Here is a 12,800-nt window from a genome sequence, read left to right as displayed (position 1 = left end):
CACATTTTCACTCCAAACTTTTATAATTTAATTACTTTACTTATTTACTTTGTCATTTAGCAGACACTTTTATCCAAAGCGACTAAAACTGAAAGTTAACACTCTGTAAATACTCTATACACACCCATTTAAGAAAATACAGAAATTCAATAAAATTGACAAATGCATACAACAACATTTCAATAGTAAACATAAAAAGGGAAAAAAATAAATGAATAAAATAAAAATAAAAAGCGATACTTATATCCTTTGCCGGTGTCCTAGCCCGGTGGAGTCGATGCTCTTTACACTCTTTTGTCTTCACACTAAGAGGGCTTCACACGGGCTGCCGCGGTATAATAACCTTTTTTATACCTATCTAACAAATCACTACTAGAATTCAGCTGAACCCACTTTCCTATTAATCACTAAAAATAGCCAAGCAAGTGCAGACACTGACAAGATACGCGATGCAGTATGAGACCAAACGTGATTTCAGCAACTCTCAACACAGTAAACAAAAATAATTAAAGATTAAGTTTTAAAATATTCACATTACGAATACAACCAAGCTAAAATAACATAAAATTCAAAAAAGTAAACAAAAACGTTGTCATAAAAGACATTGATAAACACATAACCATCTGCTCCAAGGTCAAAAGTCCTTGTATAGTACACTTGCAATAAAGCTCTTTGGCAGCTCACATTCTGAAACAACGCCACAAAGGTTTTCTAAGGTGATGTTGCTGTTGACAACAGCATCTAAAGCTCCTTAAAAGCTAATCTACTGAAGGAACTCTAAACTGTATGCCCGAGCCGCATAGAAATGCTCACATGAACCTCTAAAGACATCTACTCAAACCTTAGACGTACAAGTCCAGTGTTCAATGAACAATCAAATGCCAAAATGATTTCAAAAACACTTTCTTCATCAAATTTATTACTACAAAAATACACAACATTATTTTACACACACTGAATTAAGTTTCTTTTTTAATTATTTAAAATGACATTTTTTAAATATGAAAATTTCATAAAATAAAACAAAACATTCATAAAAGACTAAAAATCGTATTTTTCTTAGTTTAGTAGAAAGAACTTAGTACAAAGAAATGAAATGGTGAGACCACTTAAGAAAGAGAAGGTAAAGACATTAATTGAAAGGAAGTGCTGTTAGTTTGTCTCAGTATGGTTTCTGCTGTACCGTTTGCTCACTGGCATACTTTCACACCGCTTTACCACCTCCACGATAGAAAAAAGTGTGACTTTGGTGTGCTTTACAAGAAATGGCTGAAGCGAAACTTCTTCAACCATCCTCCACCCTCCAAATTCTTAAAAACAGGCCAAACAGTATTTAGCACACAAAACAGCTCACATTTCCACAGCAGTAGAGTCCATATTGTATTAAGCCAGCACGTTCTAGCTTGTCTCAGTTATCGTAACTTTACAAGATCTCAGTGGGCGGTTTGAGAGTGTGAGAAAGAAGCTTTTTTTAGCTAGTTAGGCCACACTTCATCTCTGCAGTGCTTTGCCCTCGGAGGATTTCCACGCCACCTGGCCGGGAGTCAAAATAGGCGGGTTCACTGCAGAAAGTCTTAGGTGTCCTTTTGCTCTCTGTCTTGGTCATCCACTGACCTCCATTTTTTCTGAACACATCCTGTTTTTCATGGACAGGAGCTGGATGTCTGAATGCACATTGGCGACTGTGTGGCGTCGGACACCACCGGTCCTTTCCAAAAAGGCTTCACCCTCGTGTTCGATTAGAGGTGCCAGGAAAGACTCATGGGCAAAGTGTGTCACCATAATCTCAGGTTGACTGAGGTGTGGAGTGTCAACCAACCTCAGGCCTTCCAGATGATCCTCTGCGGGGGAAGCGATTATGACGCTGGTTAGATTTAACGCCGACTATAACATGCATAAGTTAGACTAGGGTCAGTGACATATCTGTTGGTTTCACATGGGTTTGATAAACTTTTATACTATTTTCAAGAAATGCTTATATTTATTGAAAATGTCATGCAGCATAATCATCAATAAAATAACTTACTTTTCATTATTTATTGACCTGTTAGCATTCCACTGTAACTCCCATGGTACACTTTGTGTTTTGTTCAATTCTACAGTAATGGGGGTTTAAAAGTTTTTAAATAAATTTTTCAAAGTACACAGCAGTTTTTCCAAAATCATGAACTATTAATTCATAAACTTCATTAGGTTTTTGGGGAGTTGCACCACATGACATTTAAAAAAACATGAACTAACTTTGCGTTCTCATAAAAATGATCTGATATTTTATTAGACTTATTGATCTTCATGCTTTTTATGCATTTTGGTTACACCACGAGACTTCTTTTTTTTTTTTACCGTATAGCTTTTTTATTATTATTATTATTAATAAAAATATTTTTTTTTCTAGGTGCAAAGACATTTTTTTTTAACAAATATTATGAATTATAAAGTTTATGGAGAGTTGCACCACATGACATTTTACAAAATTAACTAACTTTGCCATAAAATGGTCAAATTATCTAATATTTTAAATGACATCTTGATTGTAAGACTTCTAACATTTTTTCTGCATGTTGGTTACACCATATGACTTTAATTATTTTTTACCATATAACGTATTTTTTTAAATTATTAATAATAATATATTTACAAGGTACAAAGACATTTTTACAAATATTACAAATTATAAAATTTAAAGGGAGTTGCACCACATGACATTTTATAACATTAACTAACTTTGCCATTAAATGGTCAAATTATCTGATAATTTAAATGACTTCTTGATCTTAAGGCTTCTAACATTTTTTTCTACATGTTGGTTACTCCATATCACTTTAATTTGGTGGACAAAATGTTTTTTAATTATTAATAATTAATCCTATGAATTTATTTTTAAAGTTGCTAATATATTTTTTAAATATCACAAATTATTAATTAATACATATCATTGACTAATATAATTACTAATAAATAACATAAATTAATAGTGACTAAAATTTTTTTTTTCTAATAAATAATATTAAAAGGTTAAAACAAGCTACTAAATAAATTATTCTTTTAATGAGGCTTTTGTCTTCATGATATTCCTTTTTCTTTATGATATTTGGACAGTTATACCAACCTGACAGATTTTACTTTAGTCCCCCCTTAAAAAATATCATAAATATTTAATTCATCATAAAGGTGTATTCAAGTTATTGTATGTACGAATTGAAATGTTAATGCTTTTTTGAATACATTAATTGACCTAGACAAAGAAAGGGCATAATGTCATTGACCCCCACCCCCCACCCCCCCAAAAAAGTGAAAGAGCACCTGAAGACGAATCGCTAGCGTTAATGTAGAGGTAGTTACTCAGGTAGGGAGATATAACCATGTCCACTAGCCTCTCGAGCCGGAAGTACTCTTGCGTAGGTCCATTAGGCTCATGAATGCCCTGCCCCCAAAAAAAGAACATCATGAAAATAAGGATCCAATACAAAGAGCCGACAATCACTACTGTTAGATGAATAGTTAAATATCTGGGTTTGTTCTAGAACAAAGCTGACAAATTTCTTTTGTATGGAGGAGCCGTATTTGAAAACGAATGCTGGGTCAGGGTGCTTGGTTTCATGGAGGCTCTTCAAATCTCATCTGAGATTACAGCAGCACAAAGCAGATCCGTATATGTTCCCACACCAGCACTCAGGGAATGCTCTCCCAATGTTCATTTATCTTCATATCTCTGCTTCATATTCTCACCTGTGCATCAACAACATTTTGCATATGTTTGCTTATCATTTGTCTCAGTGGTTGATTTTTATTAAAATATACAACTTTTCTTCTTGTGTTATTTTAGTATTATTAATGTTGTATTTTTTTTGTTTTGAATTTAGCTTTTGAATTTTTTTATTTTCAGATTTCATTTGAATTTTTTGTTTGCTGTAAAAAAATTCAAGCGGTTTCAACTAATTATTATTTAGTAACTAGTTCCACAGACATTTTTACGTTCAGTGAATTTCTGACTTCAAAGTGTTGCCTGAATTGTTATTTTTTAGTTGACTCAACCTTTACTGAAGTTTTATAGTGCACGTGCACGTGTTTTTATTAGTTTAGTCAACATTGGCATAGCTAATTGTTGACTGGATTTGAAAATAACCATTCATTCAATGTTTTTCAAATATATTTGTGTAGACTTAATATAATATGTCATCTCAACTAAGGCCAAGCAATAAAATGAACTCAACTTAAATACCAACATTTTGTTAATTAGATTTTTTTTTACAGTGTGTGATTTTTGTTTGTTACGTGCTTGTATTTAGCTAAAATTCATTTATTGTTAGTTTCGTAGTTCAACTTATTTTATATCAATAAGTTGCCAAGGCTAAATAAGTTAGATTTTTCAATATTTCAATTCATATTTCAATATTTATTTTTATTTTATTATTTAGTTTTACTTCTAGTTACTAATAACAATATAGATATGAAGGTAAAATTAGAGGCCTGTATATCTATTTATATATAACTTTTCTTAAAAGTTATTACATTTTTAGAATTATTAAGCACAAACAATATTTATATTCAATATTTATAGCATGAAAAATATTTTTAAGGAGTTGCCTGCTGGATGTGTGCACTTTTTGTTGTGGCGTCATTTCCACAACCATTTTTTTCCCCTGAACATTTTTTTTCTATGTTACAGATGCACACCTTATGCATATTAAAAAAAGGATTAATATTAGTGCTTTTATAAAATTTTAAGCTTCACGTTTCTGCTTTTTAACACTTATGACACACAAACTGACTGTGTCTCAGTTGTGGCATCATTTCCACAAACAACCAATATTTGTATCACCTAAAGTTTTTTTTTTCAAGTGTTACTGTACTTGGTTACCAAGGAGAAAAGACAACAATGTCAGTGAAGGGTGTGAGATGAAATATGAGAGACCTGTTGTGCTTATTGACTTATTGTGCATCCTTTCTGTTCAAGCTTCCAAATTACTTTTGAGCATCTAAGACAAACACAATGCTAGTTCTAAATCTATCAGGACCAAAACATTATCAAAAATGTTTAAAATGTAATTTCCATCACAAAATTACAGATGTGGTGGAAATGTTCATGATGCATAATAAAATCGGACATTATTAGTGCACAAATGACCTAGTGAGAGCTCACCTGCAGGATCAGTAGCATCTGTGTGATTGAAGGAGGAAACGAGGAGCCCTGAAACATGTTCTCCAAAGGAAGCTTCAACAGAACCATGTTCCTGAAGCCTAGCAGAGCCATTTGCCTCACAGTCAACTCCTGACCCTAAACCCAGCCAAAAAACACCAGTCACCATAGTGTCGATAACTCGACACCAACCCACTGATTTGAATGGTAGGTGAGATCATTTTAATACCTGCACGGGGTAGAAAATAGCTTGAAGAGTTGGCAGGATGTCTGTGAAAAACCTCACCCACATCTCAGACAGCGCTTGGAGATGAGTCTCATCTGGGCATGAGAAATGAGACAAGAATGCAAGGAGCGATTGAATTACACACATTTGTATAAAACCTTATTAGAGCTCACGCAGACCATCAAATGCACCAATAAGACCTATAAAATGGGTTCAGCACTCACCGTTATGAAGCTGAATCTTCTCCAAAACACACGTCAGACCCTTATTCAAGAGCTGATCCTGGATAAAATGAGTCATGCAGGTACTTTAGAGAATATTCCAGATTCATTACAAGTTAAGCTCATTTGACAGCATTTGTGGCGTAATGTTGATCTTACAGTGAGTGAATGGGGTTAATTTGTAAATGCTGAAATATTTATTGTTTCAGCCACAAGATATAAACAGTATGAGAGTTAACATGATTTTAGTTTTAAAAAATGCTTACTAGATTTATTTCATAACAACATAATACCAGAAAACCTGGAAACAACTGTAAAAATTATTATTTAAATATCTTTAAAGCTCAATTAATACATATTGCTTTTTTTTTTAGTTGGATGTTCATATAACATTTTTTATATGTTACTACTCATTTCAGAATGTTCAGAAAACATTCCACACTAAAAATTCCGTAATGTTTGCAGAATGTTCGTATAACCAAGAAAGAAATGTTTTTAAAACATTAAAAAATTTCTTAGAATGTATTTTTGTTAGCTGGGTTGAACCTAGATTATATAAGTTTTTCCATTTCTCATTATCATAATTTCACATCAAATTCAACTATTTTTGAAATTCATTATGTCTTCAGAACTGAAAAATACATTACCTGAAAGTATTCAGTGATAAATGATCCCAGTTCGGTCCTCAAAAGCCACCTGATAGAACAGGTCAAATGCTCAGTTAGTTACAAACACCCTCATAAACAAAAACGTTGTACTTTTTCTTATTTTAAAATAGTAAAAATCCTGTTGCCTGCCTGTAAAAAACAACACCACAAAGCAAAGGTGTTGTGGGTGTTTGCCATTTGCTTGCTATGTGGTTGTGTAGTGTATTTTGGGTCACTGCCTACTGGCATGAGTCAAAAATCTCTAATCTTGACTTGAAATCATTGTATAGGAAGTGAATTGAGTATACATGGCTGCAATTCTCTGTATTACTTTCTTACCTTATGCTTTCGTTCAGGGTGTAGAGCTCATTGGCCTGTAGCCCCCCACCTTGGAAGACTTTAATTACAGCCGTTTGAACACTGCAAAACAGAAAAGACTCTTTTTGTTGAGAAATCAGGAAACTAGACCTCATTCAAGTGGCCTGATCGCTGATTTGCAAACTAAGAAAATTCTATGCAAAACATCCCTTTATATGCATGAAGACTTTGTAAAAACATTTCAAAATCCAGCAGTTTTTAGTGTCTAGTCAGCGCTTTTGTCCGCTTGCCAGCAAACTTTCGCTTGCCCGCCGTCCAACCGACCACTTCTGACTAACATCCTGCTCTACACTTCCTGAGAGAGGGGCAGCAGAGGTCCCATTTCCATAAGGAAGTGGTAAAGGCAAAGGATGCTGTCTGCTTCCTACTCCAACGCCTTAAAAACGCGCGTCTCTAAGGGGTTTTTCCCTAGAGACTAAATATGGCATGCAAAATGTGAAATCATATATGAAAAAGCAAGGTTTCACTTTTGAGTCAGAGATACAGTGACCGTAAACACCGCCCTTTTTGACTCAAGTTTAAAGTTCAGGGCTACCTAAAAGCAAATTTCAAAGCGAAATATGTTTTGTTTTTTTTATGTTTTATCAGTCAAAAATGTTAGTTACTGTCCTGATATCATAATGATAAAAGAAAAGAAAAAATAAAGTTCACAAAAATTTAAAATGTATTAAAAACTTGTGTTTTTAAAAGCAGCTTAGCTAAAATAAGCTTCAGGATGTAAAATGTCATGTGGTGCGACTCCTCCAAAAATGTAATAATATTAATAAATGAATAGTTCACGATTAATGTAAAAATAAAATTGACCATGGAAAATATACTTGAAAATGTTTTTGAAGTTAACAATTAAATAACGACAGATTTGTCATCTTTGAATGAACTTTACCTTTAAAAACTCTCGGTTGTGTCTATAAAAACCCCTAAAATCTCATGGCAATTAATGAAACAATGCTTTTTTTCTCTCTCATCCTGAACCACCCACCTGTTCCAAACACTAGCGTTGGACAGCTGCAGTGCTGGCGAGCTGGCATGAAAGCGGGCGAGGTCGGACAGCACAGGCGAGCTCATGAAACGGGGCCTGGGCTTTCGGAATGACCCCATGGTTTAGTTGAAATGAGGACAGGCACGTGCTAGAACAAATATGAGAGATCAAATGTCACGTTACAGGCAAAACTTCCCACAAGGTACACCGAAAGAGTGACGCAAAGAATGCGCGAAACAACCACAAAGGCAGTTGTTTACATGGTTCAGCTGCGATGACTCATTTATATCGATGCCTGTGTCATAATGAAAGTCACACAGAACGTCTATGACACAAACAAGTATACTTCCTTTGATGTGCAGCCTCACATGAGACTTCCTGGTGAACCTATGGCTGCGCTACGCTCGTACACAGAAGCATCTGATAATTGCGAAAATGGCAGTTAGGATGCAGTTAACCAGATGCCTGTATCAGATGCTGACACATTCAAACAGCGCTCATCATGGTTTCCTATGCACAAATGCTTCCCAGAATTCTGACTCAAGCTGTCTCGCTCACAAGCTGCACTCTCGATGGCATCACAACTTGATCCAACACACATCTGATACCAACTGTAAACTTACATATTTATCTCATCTGCGTAATAATAGGTTCGGCCTGTTCCCACACTGACAAAAACACTGCAGCAATGACAACTATGTTGCCATGAGAGGGCAAACAATATCTCCAATTATAGGCTGCCTTTGTAAAGCCTGTGATGGGTTAAATTGGTATTTTATCCACCCAGCAAGAAGATGGCAATATCAGATGGCGCACCGAATCTGCTCCATTTGCTGCAAGAAAATGAGCTCATTCGCAATCTAACATTCATGAATGAAAATTTTATGCAAACATACTCACCATCTGCTAATTACGAGGCCAAAAACAAGTCAGACTCCCACAGCAGTTGATTCACTCTATGCATAATTCGCATGAATTGAGCTTATGGGGCGCCTCTGGTCATAAATCACACTAACTAAGACATCAAGTTTCTGCCCGGCTCCTTAAGTATAATCTCATTCTTTCAGTTCTGGTATATTAATTTATTCACCAAGTGCTTTGGTGAATTAGGACTTGGGTTGTCTGCTGAGATGGTTGACTGGGGAACTTCTAATAACATACATGAGCAAGTACTTAGGCCAGTTAGGTAATGCAATTAAGGCTGCAGCATCTCAAAGCATGACCGGAGGAGAGTAAACAGCCTCATTTATCATCCGCGTTCAACTGCTGACCAGGCTTAAGTACATTAAGTGGACCCTCAAAGTCAACGTCAACTTTTTGAAAAGCCGTTTACACTGAGAACAAGAACTATAAATGAACCAGTTTTAAATAGCTGGTGCATTTAAAGCACGTGTATGCTAATAAAGTTATTGTTCTTGATGTTAACAGGCCTTTAAAGTCTTGTTTTTAAACACCCATTTACGTCAATTACAATAAATGTAAAGTTTAAATATTCATTGTAATTCTATGAGAACAGTTAAATCCAGAATCCAGGGTTGCCAGATTAAAGACAAACAAAAAGAATGAATGGAACTGACAAGGGAAGGCGATGAGTAAATTGATGCAAGTTGTTTTAATACGCCTCTGGTCATTTATATGGATGCAGAGGCTTTTTAGGTCAGGTAGAATCTTCGATTTCTGACCCTGTCTGTTTGCTGGCTTCCATGGCTGCAATACGCTGTATTTTCCGTGAACTGTCAACCTGGTGGGTCAAAATACTTTCGGGTAATCTGGCAGCGGGCAGAATCGCACAGACCAAAACAAAACATTCTGACAAAGAATGCACATTTCAAAGTAGAATAACTAGCTCTGATTGTTTTTCTTAGAAACAAGTAGGCTATGTGAACTCAGCATGTTTCCTAAATATCTGCAAACATATTATGGTATTTTAACGCTTCAGTACAGTCAGTTCTTTCCAAATCATTTAAAGGAATAATTTACCCAAAAGTGAAAAGGGCTATATTTAGTCACCCACATGTCATTCCTGACCTGTATGACTCTTTTCTGTGGAACATAAAAGAGATATTTTGAAGGTATTTGGCATCCACAACCAAACTGGACCTCACTGACTGTCACTGAATATTTTTCAAAATAGCACGAGAGAGAGTAAATGGTTTTAATTTTGTGTGAACTAACTACCCAGTATTTCTGCATTAAGTAAAAGGCAAAAATGCTTTCCCCAAACGTACCTATAAATCAATGCCTAAAAATTTTGTCTAGGTAGCCCACAACTTTTAAAGCACAGAACGAAACATCCCATTTATCTACAATGTCAGGGAATCATCTACTACTAGGTTCTACAACTTATTAAATTTGATAAAAAGTGAGCTATTCTCTGTAACACTACCTAAAAGCATTCATTAAGGACAGTAACTAACAATACTACATTATATTCAGTAGTTCGAAAGTTAAAATCAGTAGGCTAGTTCAAATGCCATTAAGTTCAACACATTTCATTTATCTTCTCATCAGATTCTCTGGAGTATCTTCATTAACCTCCAGGATCTACAAGTCGAGCAGCTACTGAGTAAATGTTTCACTTACCAGCTTGTTCTTCTCAGTCCTAACTGAGAGTTAGTTTAGCCACATTTCACACAATTAAACACTCAATGCAACTTCGACGAACGCTGCCGTAACTACCGTTAAGACTACCTTTAAAAATAAAACTTCTACCCTCAAGCCCTGTTTATCAACTAAGCATCGGTCGGGTGAGAGAAGAAAGCAAGATGCTCCGCTGTGAAGCGCCCGCTGTGGGCGGTCCATGGGATGAGTTTACTGTAACTCTATCACACATGCAACAAGTGTGCTGTAGCGAGTCCGAGTCATTTCCGCGAATCGGCTCTCTCGAACAGATCGGTTCACAAACATTAGAGTGATTCTTTCCCGTCATGAAGTTATAGCGCTATCACGTGCAACGCATATTACTGTTTATTACGTTTTCTGTCAAAGTTGAATGATTATTGCAATGTGTCACGGTTCAGCTCATTTAATGCATTTAGCCTACATTTAGGCCATATTTCTGAAAAATTTAAGTTTTATTGCGTTGATAAAACTTATATGCTATTATTTATAGCAGTCCTACGTTTTATAAAAAAACTACTTCTAGGCTATTTAATTAATTCATGTTCTATCACTCAAATCTCAGCATCTGACAAATAGACGAGTCGATTCAATAAAGTTGACTCGAGAACTGTCAGATCGGTTTTGTGAACCGATTCACTGAAAACATCCTACTCCACAGAAATATTAATTCACTATTCGGTCATGTGTGGCACGCATCGCCACTGTCTGCAGACTTGGGACCAGAGTTTACCATGTTCATACTCTGTGGTTTCCTTTAATCCCCAAGCATCTTCGCTATGTATTTAAGTTCAAATAAGCAGTCCAAGACGGCACGCTGACAAAAACTTTAGGCCATGTATGTTTTTTTCACCCCTAAGATCAACAGCTTAGTCGCATACTGAATTTAGAAATGTAATTAAAGATTTGACAATGACAACATGATCATCAGGGGTGCGTTTCCCAAAAGCAACTATGGTCGCAAGTTACGTCGTTACCAACAGAGTTCAATGTGATTTACCACCATAGTTGGCTAAGGATGCTTTTGGGAAACGCGCCCCTGGTCAGTAGCTACTGCAAAATGACTTTCTGTGCATGATCCTCTAGAGGGCAGTACTGCACTGCTCATGAGTTTTAGTAACATGCAAGGGATATTTTCCCATTTTCTTTCTCTCTTTTGCTGATTTACCATTTAAGTATCGATCTGCCTTCAAAGGAAAACCTACAGTTTGCATATGCAGGCACTGGATTATTATTTTATATATATATATATATATATATATATATATATATATATATATATATATATATATATATATATATATATATATATATATATATTTAATTATCATTTAGGTGCTTAACCTTTGCAAAATGTTGCCTGTCAGACTCAGAAGGTCAAACTAAATAATATATGAGCTGTTTTATTTTATAATACATTTTTCCGCCTTATTCTGCTACATGGAAGTAATTTTCTGTGAATGTGAAACATTAGCTGCTATAGGTAAATAACTAGACCAGTAGCCTAAACAGTACAACAATGTGTGCTACAAACAATTGTGTTATATATTATACAAATAATATGACAGGAAATAACAGTTTAAAATATCAAGCAGCATAACAAGCTCTTTCCTAAAGCTAAAAATAACTGGAAGCAAATGTGGCCAAACACATTCATGTTACAAATCTTCACCAGTATTTTTTTTATTTCTTTGGAAATGCCTAGCAATAAACATCAAAATAGATTAAATTAATCTCAATAAAAATAAAATAAATGTCACATAGCTACAGCTACAACTAACTGCAAGCAAATAAGTGCACAAAAATCACCTTTTGGTCAGGCAAGGGATAATAATTGTTTGAACCAGAGCAGGAAAATAAAGAAGCAAAAAGTAGTAGTTGTTCTTTGTGACCGGTGGTCTTCTCATTAGTTTTGGCAAGGCCTTCCCAATAGTGGCCGAGGCACAGGGGTACCATTGACCTTGATGGCAGGAGTCCCGTGTTAAACACTATTGCGAGAGATGTTCCCAAGCTTGTCTACAGCTCTGGCCCGATCAAACAAAGGGGAAGTGGTCTAAAAATAAACTGAACACATTAATGAGTGATCTGCAGGTATAGCGAAGGCGGTGCTCTTTGTTTGTTCTTCAGTGAAGGTGTGGATTTTTACGTGCCGCTGGGAGAACGGAGAAGAAGCTTCTGGTTGAAATAATGAAGATTTGTCCATTTTGACCTGCTGTTTGGAACACTTACATCTGGAAATTGCTCTCTGAGGCTGATTCTCAACCGTTTCCTTTTCAAATTGAAATTTTTGACATGATCCATTTGAAAAGGTAAGAATCTAGGAGATGTGCTAGCACATACACACACAAAAAAGAGCTTTGAGAATAAGACAATACGCCGCTCATGTTCCAAGCCCTCCACCGGGCAAGAAGAAAAAGTGGCAAATTCAAGCAACAATTAATTTGCACAATATAATCCACTTCTATTCCCTGCCAGCAGGATTTATGCCAACTCTGCACATGAGAGCCATGAGGATCTCTCTGGGCAGGAACAATTTCATCAGCCCTCCATGATTGATGAGGAGGGCAATGAATCTCTGGAGCAACAAGGC

General features: G+C 35.7%; 1 protein-coding gene across 1 annotated transcript; it reads right to left on the bottom strand.

Moving 5' to 3' along the window:
• Positions 1 to 1,346: 1,346 nt before the first annotated feature.
• Positions 1,347 to 7,827, bottom strand: LOC306867938 (proline-rich protein 5-like). The gene is given in 9 exon segments (XM_079413891.1): positions 1,347 to 1,605; positions 1,608 to 1,841; positions 3,304 to 3,424; positions 5,144 to 5,278; positions 5,370 to 5,461; positions 5,591 to 5,648; positions 6,235 to 6,283; positions 6,574 to 6,654; positions 7,592 to 7,827. Coding segments are annotated over 9 exon segments (1,023 nt in total). The 5' UTR covers positions 7,711 to 7,827; the 3' UTR covers positions 1,347 to 1,471.
• Between the last annotated feature and the right edge of the window lie 4,973 nt (positions 7,828 to 12,800).

This window comes from Barbus barbus, assembly GCF_936440315.1.
Source record: "Barbus barbus genome assembly, chromosome: 50".
Taxonomy (NCBI): domain Eukaryota; kingdom Metazoa; phylum Chordata; class Actinopteri; order Cypriniformes; family Cyprinidae; genus Barbus; species Barbus barbus.
Note: the sequence above shows the minus strand (reverse complement) of the source record. Positions and strands in the feature narration are given on the sequence as shown.